The 15,026-nt window shown below is 40.7% G+C and overlaps 2 protein-coding genes across 5 annotated transcripts in view; one reads left to right on the top strand and one right to left on the bottom strand.

The window, feature by feature from the left end:
- otud7a (OTU deubiquitinase 7A) overlaps positions 1-466 on the bottom strand; it is a 45,945-nt gene extending 45,479 nt beyond the window's left edge. For 2 of the 3 annotated variants that reach the window (XM_085412236.1, XM_085412240.1), the window contains exon 1: positions 198-328. The gene's annotated coding sequence lies outside the window, so the exon portion shown is untranslated. The other variant, XM_085412237.1, reaches the window with a different exon arrangement.
- On the top strand, positions 290-14,907 carry LOC146664893 (uncharacterized). 2 transcript variants are annotated; one of them, XM_085412235.1, is made up of 16 exons: positions 290-701; positions 2,197-2,400; positions 2,484-2,552; positions 2,692-2,731; positions 5,184-5,329; positions 6,080-6,274; positions 7,268-7,354; positions 7,462-7,660; positions 7,790-8,013; positions 8,102-8,344; positions 10,475-10,720; positions 11,104-11,299; positions 11,578-11,783; positions 12,721-12,821; positions 13,988-14,159; positions 14,240-14,907. In XM_085412235.1, exons 1-16 carry the CDS (start codon positions 323-325, stop codon positions 14,620-14,622), a joined length of 3,090 nt encoding a protein of 1,029 aa, XP_085268361.1. In that variant the 5' UTR covers positions 290-322; the 3' UTR covers positions 14,623-14,907. The 2 variants fall into 2 exon arrangements, with proteins under 2 accessions (XP_085268361.1, XP_085268360.1); XM_085412234.1 differs by having other exon boundaries at positions 292-701; positions 2,689-2,731.
- The last annotated feature ends 119 nt before the right edge of the window (positions 14,908-15,026 follow it).

Raw genomic sequence — 15,026 nt, 5'->3', positions numbered from 1 at the left:
ATTAGGTGACGATGGTGGTGGTGAAGTAGACCTCTGGGCTAATGGGTTAGACAATAGGTTAGGAAATCTTTTTTTTTTTTTTATCTTTTTTTTTTTCATTTTTCTTTAAAGTTCTGTCATACACAGGCAAAATCTCGAGTTTCTACAAGAAACAAATTCTCCAACAGTATTTCATGGTGTTATTTTAATAGACGTACCTAACAGGTAGACGTTTGGTTTGGGATCTACATTCCAGTGCTGGGGAAATCATTTATCTATCTATCTATCTATCGTGACTCACAGAGACTGGGTGTTTTCTCATTTTCTTTGGCTCGTTGACTAAATGCTCACCGCGGTCCATTCTCATTGTCCAGTGTTTCACTTGAACTGGTCCAGCAAGTTATCTCTGGGCTGGTGCCTCACACCGAGTCCCCATATCGATCCGCCAGCTTTACCTGCCGCACGGACACTGCGTCTTTGGAGACAGTCCTCACTGTTTGCCGTCTTTCTCACTTTCAACCGAAAGTCCTCGGGCACAGCCATGAGGTCTTCCGTCGCGTTTGTCATTCTCCTGGTCTTCTGCGTTGGATTTACTGGATGTAAACCCTCGTCGCCCTGTCCGAGTGGCCAGTTTATGCTGAAGAACCAGTGTGTCCTGTGTCATCCCACCTGCTCCGAGTGCTACGGACACGAGCTGTTTGAATGCACTACCTGTGGAGTTTGTGAGTAGGATTTTCTTAGCACGTATAACGCGGTGAATATAGGGCTGTTGTTGATGGCTTTCTCAAATGAAAAAAAGGCGATTTTTATTAAATATCCATTACATTTTCCACACACACTAGCTTGCAGTGCATTTGATATACCCACGGATTTTTTTAAAGTCGTGTATCTTATGTGACAATAACTTAAGTTTTCATCATCATTGGCAAAAAGATCCAACACAGTACCTATGAAATGAGGACATGAGAGCACTAAATTTGCATGCCATTGTTCATATAATTGTTTTTTTTTAAAGGATTTTATTATAATTTGTTATTATTTTACCACACCTATACCAGATTATGACAAAGACCTGTTGACGACTCAGTAATCCAGTTTTTTTTTTTTTTTTTTTTTTTTTTTTTTTACTAGTCTATTTAATGATTACCCAGCTCTTTAAAAAAGGCTTTTGTTCGATGAGGAGCATTCAGCTCTGGTTTACCATTTACTCTTGTTAAACAATCAGAGAGGCTGGCTGTAGGACTTGCTGGCTACCTCTGAAATAGGGAAGGGTTGAATGTATGAATGTATGATCGTTTTTCACCCGAGTTTTCACGGTGTAATGTGATCGTGTCAGAAAGAGGCCTTTGTTAATCAGAACAGGGAAAAAATATCTGGAAGAGCTGGAAGTAGTGCTGTTGCTGTTGACTAGGCTCAACCTGCAAAAGCTGCAACTCTGTCCCTCCTTCCCTCACACTCTCCCTCCCTTGAACACACACTACTGATTCTCTTACTATACATTGTTGCTGGGTGGACCTATGCTTGGTTGTCATGTGCCATATTTTTCTGATCATGCTGTGATTGAGGGAAGTGGAAGGATAAGAGAGGCAGCAGCTTGCAGCCGCTCTCCTCCCTGTCTCACACGTCTTCTGTGTGGCGCTGAGCAGATGAGACAATGCTGTAACTCGGCTGATCTCAGAGATGCCTCAGGTGCCACAGGTGCCTTGCTAGGCTAGTGGCAGGTGGCAGAGCATTAATCATGAGGGCCAACACAAGGCTGTCTCTGCTTACAGCTCTGATCTCTGGTCTCCCGCTAATTGCCAGTGTTTATATTAGTTGGAGCATCAGTCCACAAGTGATCTGGCACTGTTGCTGTCTGCAGTCAGTCTGCAGTCAGTTTATAATGATCTTTATGCCTTCCATTCACCTGCCGCTATTCTCTGTTTTTATTAAATATGCATGTGAAATCTCTGAATCCAGCACCTCCCAGCAGTTGCCACAGATTCCCTCAGCAATCCTCATCTTTCATTAGGCACTTACTTTTACACAGTTGCAGTGTCTTTTTAACTTTCCTTCATCCGACTGGCTGTCAGATGAAGAAAAGATTAAAGCTTACCTCTGTATTTATTAGGAGAATCTGAATGTTTTTCACTCTCAGAATACGGCAAACAGCATTTTTATGATAAGGGAAAATAGAGTATGCTAACAGCTCCTCCGTGACCTCCTCTTCCTCCTCAGATGAAGACGGACAGGAACGTTTCCTCCACCAAGGTCGCTGTCGGACACACTGCCCACGGGGATTCTATCCTGACAGGGGTCACTATGCCTGTCTGCCCTGCATAGCCAATTGTGAACTGTGCACAGATGGCAACATATGTGCCAAGTGTCGAGGACATTACAAACTTCACAATGGGGTCTGCCAAACAGCACTCTGTGGCATAGGTAAGTGCAAAACAGAGTTTTTGTGGAGGCGATATCTTTGCCTAACAGAGAGGCATTCAGTATTCTGGACCTCTGTGTTTCAGGGCAGGTGCAGGACCCTGATACAGGAGAGTGCATTGACTGTGAAATTGGCTGCAAAACATGTTACACAGGTAAACATGCTTTCTGTATGAGGCCCACACACCATTACTGTTTAGCGATGTATATTAAAACGCTGATAAAGGAGCACAATGCAGTTTGTTTCTCCCTATGAATGCTAATTAATCACCTTTTCTCCTCTGTTCCCAGAAGACCCAGAGATCTGTAGCAGCTGTGTTGAAGGTTACTTTCTGTGAGTGTTTTTTTTCTTACCTTATTATTATATTTTGATAACTGTGTTTTCCTCCTGTTCTGCTCTGAAATCATCCACAGACAACAGCGTCAATTGGCAATTATCTTTTCATTGTTTATGGATTTGACAGGTATTTTCTATTAGTTTGAATATTAGTAATTATTAGTAAAAAACACAAAAAATTGAAATCATTATTTTTTGTAATTTCTTTTCTGATTTTTAACAGTTTTAAAATTAGTTAATCAGTTTACGCTTATAAATTTGAGTTCAAAAGGTCTGAAATGTTGCAAATAGTAAAATGAGAAAACTCGACTTAGTTATTTGTTTATCCGGCATGGAACAGTTATGCTTTTGCATGCTATGCTTTATGATTTTTCAAACAGTTTTTCTTTTTTTATGGAGATTAAATATGCTGCCAAGAAGCAATTAACCTCACAATGACCCTGTAATTGTTTTTTACATTCAATGGTATTGCTTTGCAGGAAAAAAAACAACAACAACAAAAAACGGGTCTTGTAAATCTACATGCACTGTGAGGCATTATATGGCCAACCATTTCACAAATTGCTTATCAGAATATGCTTAGCTTTCTTGCCTCTACAGAAAATTGCATCTATATTCCTGTTTACACCAGCTTATCAATTGGACGCAGTGTGTAACACAAGTTATAGAGCCAGAACAGACCCCCCAATTGTGCACTCCTCCCTCGAGTTTAGGCCTCCTGGAATCGTGTGAATCAGGTTACCTTCCATTCAGAATCATACGCTGTTACCTGAGCCTTGGTTTTGAGCTCAGAAGAGACTTAACAAAGTGTTCTTATGTGTAAGGAGTAGAGAAAAACAAGTAGAGATGGAAGAGCTGCAAGAAAATACAGCACCTGCTTTTGTGGATGCTACACAGGTTTATTGGGATAGTCTATTTTTCTGCATCTGCTTGTGTAGTTTTCTTTAAAAGTATGGTTTTAGAGATTCAATATGACTGTTCATCTTAGCATTTTATGTTGTTATAGCTATTATATATCTACATGTGTAGCAGACAAAAATAAAATAAATATAATCCAGCAGGGAGCTATTATAAATTGGAAAAACAGCCACACTGCGACAGATTGTGACAGTTTCGAGCACTAAAAGAAATTCCTCCTTTTGAGATTTTGCTGGTAGTGAAAAATGTTAAAGTTCGACAGCTTTGGCATAACCATGAATCAGTGAGTCCAGTGTTACTCTTGCATTAAACGCCGCCTTTTAAAAGAAATCACAGCATGATGGATGTTTGGTATTTATTGGCATTTACTTTCCTCCCCAAGGAACCAAAGAAGTGCAGCAAAACCAAAAATTGCTGTGATTCATTCTCACTATAATTTAAATCCTTCATTTCCCGGGGCTTTCTCTTTTCTGAGACTACCTGCAGTATATTTTCTTCCTTACTAACAAAGTCCAGGAGTAAAAGACCTAAACAGAAGTTGCGTTGGAAATGCAAATGTGCTCTTCTGGAATGGATAGCCTGGTGTTTGCACAGGGGGATTCTTAAACATCCTGCAGATTTTAAAGCAGAGTAGTTTTTCCTGGCAAGAAATGGGGCCTGGTTTGTACCAGCTGCTATTGTGAACCACTTGATGGATGCATCGTGGCGCCTCCAGCTGTTCCTCTTCAAACAACCCCCACATCTTAGCACCAGATCCACGGCAACGCAGTAGGAAGGGCAGGTTGGGCTGTCACTGGTCAGGTTCCCTTATGTAGGAAGGTGGTGGAATAGGCTACACAAGATGCTGCATCACATATGTTAGTGGCTTATTTGCTGCTTGGCTAAGTCCCTCTTTCTTTAATGTTTTAGCGTGACATCTTTGCAAATCAAATCTTCACTTTTTTTAAAGCTCGTTTCTGGGGCAGCTGTCTCATGTTTAATAAGACAGTTAAGCCCCGAAGGACTGATAGGATAGGTTAATGACAGAAATCACCCCATACCTGCGGGCTACAAATAAAACACCAATTATCTTTTCGCCTTAAGAAGAAAGTAGAACCACAATATGCTTGAAGAAAGCCAGCCTACATTGTGCTTCCTGTCCTTACTGTTGTTCGTCTAAACTGCATGAGTTGGGAGAGGAGTGCTCTGAAGTCAACAATTCATCTACAGGTGTGCGGCTTACTGACACAATGCATGTTGGGATTACCACTTGTGTGCGGTATACCTTGTGTTTCTGCTGCCATCAGATCATGGTGCTTTTCATCGGCTTTTTTGATATCACAATAGTTCTGTTCAGCATGTTTGCTTTGCAAAACAGAGTCTACTTTCATTTAATAGCTGTGGCAGGGAGTTCAAGTAATGCAGTCACTGACCTATTAAAAGTTCTACTGAGGAAAAATACTTTGCTAATTGCCAGGGATTCTTATTGCTCACCACGTGCAAACAAGTTAAAGAAACTAATGGAAGATTTTCAATGAACCTTTCTCTACAGTTTCAGGCACCAGTGTCGCAGACATTGTCCTCAGAGCACCTATGAGGACAGAGGCAGGCGTGTCTGTCTCTCCTGCCCAGCACCATGTGAAGACTGCAGGAATAACACGCACTGCTTTGCCTGCCAGCCTGGTTACTTCCTCAACGGTAGAAGCAAATAACAATCATATATCTATGCTTTCCTTACTATCAGTATACTAAATGATGCAGATGTTCCATACCATACTAAAAGAGTATATTCAATATATTCTTTAATCACGTTGTTTTTGAGACTAACCAAAGACAAATGAAAGCACTCTGAGTCTTAATTTGGCTTGCAAAACATGTTCATTTAAGCAAATCTGTAACATAAGATATGCAAATGTATGATTTATGCAAACAAAGAAGAAGGGATTGTGTTTTTGTGTTCTGTAGGCGTGGGAGAAAAAGGTTGGAGACTGTAAATAAAGCCTGGAAACAAAACTATAGTAAAGAAAGGTTGGCGAGCCCACTGCTGCACTAATCGGCCTCCACCTTCTCCAGCTACAAGGTCCAGTTTAAAAAAAAAAAAAAAATCTAGGTCATTGTTTTGTGCCTGGGCAGTCAGATGGAATTTGGAGAGAGAGTGATCCTATAAGGGCAAAGGAGAAGGATTTACGCAGCAGTGAACAGCTCACTTATGAGAATAAGTTTATCAGCACCATTTAAAGAATAAATAGTGTTTTTACAAATCAAAGTAACTTCTTATGGTTTCTCTTGACTTATTTCTACAGAAAAAAGTAGAAGAGAACATGTAGAGAAGTGCTTTTGTCTGCTATAGCATCCATGTTTTTAAGATTGTCAGTATAGAAGAAATGCTGTAATGGAATAATGTCGTAATAACATTAGTCCCTCTCTGTGCTTCTGTGTCTGTGTCAGAGGGACAATGCATTAAAAAGTGTCCTCAGCAAACCTTCAGCGACTCCAGCGGGTGGCGCTGTCAGTCTTGCCACAGCTCGTGCCAGACATGCCACGGACCTCGTGCAACAGACTGCGACCTTTGTCCTGGTGGGAATTTTCCTGTACATGGACAGTGTCCTCACATTAACTGCCCACAGGGACAGTATTTTGATGGTAAGTAGAGGAAGCACGGTGAAAGCTGACTTAGGCTGGTTAAAAAAGAAGTTTTATGTGATCCACTGTAATCCAGGTAAATTACAGATTTACAAATTTACGAACAAAAGGACAGAATGACATATCAGGTCATAGCTGAATCGCAGATAACACTCGTAACACGATACTTCTCTGAATCTCGGGTGGAAATGATTGCTTTTCTCCTTTGGGTGACACTGGAGGTCAGTACACTGTCCCAGAAATGTGGAGGGATTCATCGTCTTGCTCAAGGACACTTTAGGAAGTTGATACTTGCTGCTGAGCCCACAAGCTTGAACCCTGCTGAAGGACCTCTGGGGTCATCTGCCTCAAGCATCTACCTCTCTAGCCCCTTCTCTTTTGTGTCTGTGTCACCAGCACTTGGATACAATACTCCATTGTTCTTGTTATCAGCCATATACGGTTAATAAGTCGATTGTTTTAATTTCCACATCATTGGTTTCATTATTTGCTTACGCGTGTGGATAAGCCAGCTTCGTCAGGAGCAGTTCGCATTCAGCCATCAAGTATTTTTCCAAGCTATATACTGCTATTGTAAGGAAACAGCTTCATTTAAAACATTCTACTTCTTAGGTTTCAATTTTAACACAGGTGTCATTCACATATCTGTAAAACTGACCAGTGCTGTCACTTTGAGCCAAGAGCTGTTATTGCGCATTTGCAATTTAGTGTTTTTTTTGTTTTTTTTTAAAAACACTAGTGCCTGTTTTATCCTTAGGCAACACTGAACATGAATGGTTTTAGAGCAATACCTTTTCTTAATGTTTGCTTTTGAATACAGAATGCAATAGTCCAAAAGCTCCTGATTATCAATCATTTCTGTTTATTTCTGCCCAGAGCCCTTTCTTATACAGTCTATTTGTGCCTGAGACACTAAATCTTGTTATGGTTCCCTCTTGTGGTGGGGATGGTTAAAACAAGCTGTGTGCTGTATGTATATTCTTTTCCATCCAGGGAAATATGGTGAATGTCACACGTGCAATGTTTCCTGTAAGACCTGTTTTGGCCCACAGGCACTGGATTGTTCTTCTTGTTTTAAAGGTAATATTTACTGCTTTTAGCTTTTCAGAGTAAACTATCTTAATCGCGATGTTAATTCTTGATGCCAATCGTGCGAGTGTGGATGTGTGTGTATTTGTGCTTCACAGGATATTTCCTGGACCAGGACAGTTCCTGCGTAGAGCAGTGTCCACCTGGCTCATATGCGAACTCTGCCACTCAGCTGTGTGAGGACTGCTCTCCCAGCTGTGAGGCCTGTGTGGACACCAGTGATAACTGCATCAGCTGTTCCAAAGGCACCGATAAACTTTTTCTCCACCAAGGCCGGTGCTGGTCCAATTGCCCAGAGTAAGCAGTTTGATAAGCGGTGAAACAAACACGGAGCTATGCAATGATGACACGATCTTCTTCGTGCTTCGCTTCTCTTTTGTTTTCTCCCAACCGTATTGGGGTTATTTTTGTTTTGTTTTTCTTTAGAGGTTTCTTTGAGACAGCAGAGGGGTCGTGTGAAGCCTGTGATAGCTCCTGTCTCACCTGTGATGACATCAAATCCCAGTGTCTGTCCTGTGCTGACGGCTACTACCTGGAGAGTGGCATGTGTAGACTCAACTGTTCGCTGGGAATGTATCCTGCAGATGATGGTACCTGCAGACGATGTCCTCCCCACTGTGAAGTTTGCTCAGATGACAGGACCTGCTTCCGTGAGTTATTAGCACAGTCAGCAGATTTAAAAGATATAATGTTCGATACAGGTGAGAGATTTGTGTTATAAATTTTTCACCCCTCCAGGGTGCAGTTTCCTCTACTTGATGCTGAACGGTGAGTGTAAGGCTAGTTGTCCTGTGGGCTATTATGAGGACATGGAGGAGGGCCGCTGCGGTCAGTGCCACCCTACGTGTGGCAGCTGTTCAGGGCCTTCAGCAGATGATTGTGAGACCTGCTCAACCTACAGCCCCAAGCTCTATAAAGGTGTATGCTCAAAGGACTGCCCCGCTGGTACTTACTATGAGACTGCAGCTATGGAGTGTCAAGGTGAGCACCTGGATTCACAGATTTGATTTGGTTTTAAACACCAAATATGTGGAGTTTTCTTGTTACGGCTTCACCGTTCTACAGCGAGAATTCTTTCTAGTTTTCATGATGCTACTACGTCAGTTCAAAGACCATAAATTCAGATGTCAAAATGATTAAAATACACTTTAATCATTTAATCATTTTAATATTTATTCAATTTTGATGAAATTGAAATTTTAGAAATTGAAACTGTAGCAACTATGAAATGCAACTGTCAAATTTCATTTCATTTAAATCCAATGATATTACCTCTGTTCGAGTTTTGGATTTGACCTTCCTAGTAGCAGGAATTCTGCAGTGTTGCAAAGTTATTTGTTTTTATCCCTCAGCCGTAAAAGGCTGATGGGGTGTGGTTGTCACCTTGCGGAGCGGGTGGCTGGCACGAACACTCAAGTTTATGAATGTGATAACTCGAGAAGGAAACCACCTAAGACTTTTAAATTGATAAAATTATTAATTATTTAATTATTATTATTATTTAATTAATTAATTATTAACTAAAAATTTCAGAAAACTTCAAATCTCGGCGACCTCGACCTCAAGGTCAGAAGATCTTGTGAATGTGATAACTTCAGAACAAAGCAACATAGGATTTTCACATTTATACCATAGGTGCATCTACTAGGAGCCTGAGGGGTACTACTGGCACCACCAGAACTTTTAAGATAATGTTAAGATAACCCCACAAGTAATATTCTCTAATGTTTTTTCACAATGTGTTGCTGAAAGTACTTTGACTCACAGGACTTGCATCTGTGTAATATAGAGTTGGGATATCCCTTTGAATAAGTACGGTAGTTGGATAAATTAACATGTAGATGTGTTGCAATAATCATGCATAATACTCTGGGTAATTGATCAAACTGACCCTTTCCATGTCATAGTTTTTAGGGAATTGATGTAAAAGAAGCCCAGAGTTATTATTATTGTATTTTCTGATTCATTTTTATTTGATTCTTTGATTTCAGAGTTTCATTTAGTTTCCAGAGTGGGTTTGCTATTTTCAGTTTTGGTTTTACTGTTTGAAAATGTTGCCTTTTAGTTTAGTTTGTATTAGTTTTAGTGTTTATTTCATGTGCTGGAGGCAATGTTTCGGAAAAAATCTGGCACAGACTTTTTAAAAGCAGTTTACTCCCAGTCCTGCAGTATTATAGTATCTATACTATACTGTAGTGTTTATACAGTCGTACCTATACTACTGTATAAATTAGATCATAATGTAAAATAGATCAGCTTGCAGCACCACATTCGTTTCAGCGGAACTGCTGATTTTTTCACTATACAGCTCCTATTCTCACCACTTGAATTTGTATATCAGCAATCGGTTCTGGATCTCCTCCACAACGTTAGAAGTGTGACCCTTCAACTTGTCTTTCATTTTGGGGAAGAGGATAAACTCACCAGGAGCCAAATATGCCAGAGTTGGGCCAGTGGTGACAACACCACGTAGCACAGTGGAGATGCTAAAGTTTCTCTCCCTTAGACAGCTCAGCGTAATATAGTAAAGCTCACCACAGAGAATCAGACAAATTTAAGGTGCAAGCTCTGTAAAAGTATAATAAAAAAACCCAAAATGCACATGTGCCGCCTTGAGGTTTGAACACTGTGGACTCCACACACACTAATGTCCACAGACATGAAAGTTAGGTTAGCTAGACTCAGAAAGTTAAATGTTTGCGCTGTGCTTGAGGTCCATGGAGTGGTTAGAATGGCACTCACACAGAACAGTCTATAAAGCGTGCACTAGAAGTCCACACCAAGTACACAAAGAAAAAACCTTGAAAGCGAGATCATCCAATTTTTTCCTCACACCTTCTATTAGACTTTCTTTTCCATACTAATTACCTTGAATAATGTTAAAGCTTGAATAAGCGTTAAAAATAAAATAAAACAGAAAATGTGTAACAAAGGGAGGTTAATGCAATGGCCAAAAGCAATTACTAAACTCACAACTGAGTGATAATGAAATAAGCTATTTGCTTAAAATGAAATCCATTCACCTCTAAAACATGATTATTGTACCCTCTTGTGTAAATGTGGTAATGTGACATGAAGGTGTTGCAATCTGCTTTGCTTGGTTGTATTTAGAGTGCCACCAGACTTGCCTTAGCTGCACCGGGCCGGACGCCAACGAGTGCACCCAGTGCGAGAGAGGACTCGTGTTGGATCCAAACACGTTACTGTGTGGTGTGACGGGTGATACGGCCTGCCCACCGGGGACCTACCTACACAACGACCAGTTCACCTGCAAGGGTTGCCACCGACACTGTCTTTCGTGTGAGGGGCCAGGCAACGATGAATGCCAGACCTGTGCTGTCCCCAGATATCTTTACAGTGAGCATTTTCAACAGGTTTATGTGCAGACACAGAGGTGATTTGTGGTATAAATGAAAATCAGCACAAAACTGATTGTTTTAAAGTTGATTTATCATGCAAAGACAAAACAAATCTGAATCATTTATCTTTTAACTGTTAGCTCTACAGGTGTTTGAAAAAGCCTTTTCTCATTTTAATCACTAATGAAATTTTTGGCCCAAGTTATAGACTTTGCTTTTGCATTTAGTGCTCTCACAGCTGGCTTCATAATAATGGCTTTTGTAAGACTATTTGACAATTTCAGGTTAAACAGATTTATGCAGTTGTACTGGTTGCTTCTCTGAAGTGAGTACGCCACCAAGTTAAGGTGCTAACTCTGTTGCTGTATGCTTTTTTTCCAGACAGCACATGTGTTAATATGTGTCCTGATGGCACGTATACCACAAGGCAGGAAGCTGATGGAAAGATGTTGGGACTCTGTTTGCCTTGTGACCACGTGTGTTCCTCTTGCACTAGTGCATCACCAAGAGATTGCCTTACGTGTTCTCCAGGATATCTGCGGCTCCTTCAGCTCTGTGTCACCCATTGTCCCACTGGGTAGAAAGCTCTGTTACTATTTGTGAAATGTTTACCTCAAGTAGACAAACAATTTCTGCAAACAGACCTTTATGCTTCAGTGACCCCAAACTAGAGATAATACAGTATTTGTTTTGGAAGTGAACCAAAGTTTCTTAGGAAGAAAGGGTGTAACGTGGTTTCTCCTTCTTCAGCAGCAAAGTAACTTTTTCTTAAAGCTTTTTTTTTTTTTTTATCAGTTACATATTTGACAAACATGAAGGAAATGTTTTAACCCATTTTTTTATGCATTTCTTCAGGTATTACAGGGAGGGCTCCCAGTGTCATAAATGTCACCAGTCCTGTGAGCTGTGTACAGGACCGGGGCCCGAGTCTTGCAGGGCATGTTCCCCTCCTCTGCTGGAGCTGAAAGGCACCAAGCTGTGTGTCGAACGCTGCCCACACCGCTTCTATCAGTCTAACGACATCTGCAAAAAATGTCATATCAGTTGTCAGACATGCATAGGTAGGTAGAGGTGAAATGTCAAACCAGTGAGTCAACAGAAACCCATTTTTAAGCATTCAGGCATGTTTTTTACATGTTATTTATTTTACTGTGTTACATACAGCTTTTTGTTCTAATCATTTAATTTCAGTTCAGCAAACAGAAAAATAAAATTCCTTCTGAAATGTAACACTGATGTAACTATTTAGACCATTTGCTTTCATTTTAACTCAGGAGTCTCTCTTTCTCTTAATCATCTTTGAGATGTTTCTGTACCTTGATTGGCACATGAAAACAAAATCAAAGGGGAAGCAAAAGGAACTCAAAAGCCCTCCCTAAAGTGCTTGTAGACATGACTGTGTGGAGGCACAGATCCATATTCTTACAGGGAGCACATTTGGAGCAACAAGCACTCTTCCTGTAGACAAACGATTCCCAAACTGAGGAATCATGAGAGCAAGATCGTGGTACTAAAGGTGGTTAGGAACCTGGTGACCTCCAGAGAACCTGTGGTGACATGGGACAAATAGAATATGCATTATAGCAGCACTCCAGTGATCTGGGTACAGTATCTAGCAGCACAGCTTCATTCAGTAGTATTAAATGGGGGGGAAAAAACCCTCAATTGTTACTTTATTTTTTATTTTGTAGACTGACTGTTGACTGTAAATGGTTTTCGGATACTAAATGGTGGTATGCTGGGTAAGACTGTTACCTCACAGGGTCCTGGATTTGAATCCAGTCTAGAGTCCTTCTATATGTGGATGTCTGCATGGGTCTCTCCAGTTACTCTGGCTTGTTCTCACAGTGTGATGAACTGGGTTGCCACCACCACCACCTTTGACCCTGAACTGGGGCTTGAATAATTTCTGACTGTACTTTATATTTCCAAACTGTCAATATCGTGGATTCACTTTCTCATTAGGTATCTGCTCAGTGCCTGTATGTGTGTTTGCAGATGCCTCTCCTCAGGGCTGCTTGACTTGTGACTGGGGCAGCATGCTACAGGACAAAGTGTGCTATCCACGCTGTAAGGAGGGACTGTACTTTTCTGAAAAGGTGGGTTATGATTAGGGCTGTTCGATATGACGATATATATTGGATGACGATATAAAAACGTCTATCGTTTCATTTTATGCTATTGTTTGTTTCGTGGTGTCACAAAATAAACTGTTTACGGCAATATTTTTCATCGTTTTGATGGTCACTGTAGTGGCTATATTAATTTCTTAAAGTTCTCTATTTCTCTTATATTCAATATAACCACACTACAGATGGACAAGCGCCTGTTTTATGCTTTGTGGTTAGCAACAACAACGGTAACACCATCGCGTGTCCGCTTGTTTATGTTCCACATAAACCTTTCACAATAAAGCTCAAGATCCTGTTGAGACTTTTCAAAATAAATTGAATCACGTGAAAGAGCAGATTATTTACGGATGAGAAGTAAAAAAAGAGCCGCCAGGTGCTAAAAGACTCAAACGTTAGAACAGGCTTTCCCCGCAGCATGCCGTGTAATAAATACTCACAAAGAAAACGGCGGGCATTACAATTTATGTCTAAAAATGTATCGTTTCATGCATCGGTTAAAACACTCGACTCCAGCTACATGACGCCCAGCTGGAAACACTTCCCGCAAGTCGAGCTGCCCGAGATTCACAGAATTTACAGAAAATGTTACAGTTTTGTGATTTATATCATTATCAGACGATAGAATTCTTATATCGGGATATGAGATTTTGGTCATATCGCACAGCCCTAGTTATGATTTAATGATCGTCTTGTCATTGTACTACTCTATGTATCATAACCATTGTATTTAAAGGCAAATGGCAGGTGTTCTCGCTTAAATTGATAGCATAGAATCTGCCTACAGACACTAATTGATCACACCACCGTAAATGAGTGAAATAATAAAAAACACTGATCCAAATTAATATTTTAGTTTGGCTGCCACATATATTCGTAAGCGAGCTACCACGGATGTTTGCTGTATGCCTACTAGCTTGTGACAGTACACAAAAGAAAGTACATAGACATCCTCTCAAAACCAGGATGTAGTAAAACAGGATTAACAGTGAGTAATACTGACATACTGAATTGTCAGGTTAGAACTGATAGTGGTGAAACAGGCTGGGCTATTTGCCTTCCATTCTCTTCAGAGCATAATATAACCTCTGGCATAACCTTTTATCTAATGTCTGTATCTAACTGTTCGATTGTAGGAAACATGCAAGCCTTGCAACAAGTCATGCAGGCATTGCTACGGCCCCGGACCTGACCACTGTCTGACTTGTCACACTGACTCTGCTCTTCATGCTGTGGAGAACCGTTGTGCTCCATGCTGTCAGACTGGAGGCAATTACACCAATTGCTGTGTTTGTGACAGCCGCTCAGGTAGTGATGCTGTCTTTCATAAGCGAAAGAAAAGTGTATAGATGTGACAGTTTACTAAAGGAATTTTGTGTTTTTTCTAGCACTGTGTGTGGAGGCCCCCCAGCCTAAATCAGGAGACATCCAGGAAACCGATATGAGTTTGTCCTCCAGAACTCTGAAGCACACCTCGGCTGCCTTGCCTATTGCTCTGCTGCTGGCAATTGGTTTGACTCTGGCTGTATTTGTCTTGGTTAAAGCCCATGCTAGGAAGAGGCTTTGTTGGAAACGAAGCTATGAGAGATTGAGTGGTAGTGCGAACATTAACATGCCCCACGGCGTGCCCGAGCCAGATAGCGGAGATGAGGTAGATGTGGTGTACACCAGCAAAGGTGGATCCGTTTATCGGCGTTACAGCTTCATCCACGAGCAGGACACAGATGCAGACCAGGATGTGGATGAGAACATCCGTTTTAGTCATTCTTAGATGCATTTAGAGCTCAGAGTAATTGAGGAATGTTTCGGGATGCTCATTATCAAGACGGACACGTAGTCAAAGTTAAAATAGTTAATGTGTTAAAGAGAATGCAGCAGTAATTTTCTTTGGTATGTTTCTTTTGACTTCAGGTGAATATTTATTCTATGAAGTGCCTGTATCTGTATAATGGAAATTCTTAGACACGTGAAACAGTACAGATCATACACGTTTGTGTAAATGTATATGGGGTTTTTTTTCAACTTGATATTAAAGTCGTGCTTGTGAAACAGTGAATTGGTCATATACTGTAAGTTAAACTTGTTTGTTGGAAAGAGAAAATCTTTTCTAATTTACATCGTTTGAATGCCTTGAAACAACTGCCTTAAACCCTGTCATCCTGGTAATGTTATCAG

This window comes from Rhamphochromis longiceps, linkage group LG7 (assembly GCF_057381845.1).
Source record: "Rhamphochromis longiceps isolate RC_006_pf linkage group LG7, R_longiceps_female_GT1.1, whole genome shotgun sequence".
Taxonomy (NCBI): domain Eukaryota; kingdom Metazoa; phylum Chordata; class Actinopteri; order Cichliformes; family Cichlidae; genus Rhamphochromis; species Rhamphochromis longiceps.
This window is presented reverse-complemented; position numbering and strand designations above follow the sequence as displayed.

What these genes read in the sequence shown, in the direction of transcription:
- LOC146664893 (XM_085412234.1), top strand. Translation starts at nt 323, where the DNA reads ATGCTCACCGCGGTCCATTCTCATTGTCCAGTGTTTCACTTGAACTGG. An exon ending in TGTGTTGAAGGTTACTTTCT is followed by an intron (nt 2,732 to 5,183) that starts GTGAGTGTTTTT and finishes CTTTCTCTACAG; the next exon opens with TTTCAGGCACCAGTGTCGCA. An exon ending in ACAGGGACAGTATTTTGATG is followed by an intron (nt 6,275 to 7,267) that starts GTAAGTAGAGGA and finishes TTTTCCATCCAG; the next exon opens with GGAAATATGGTGAATGTCAC.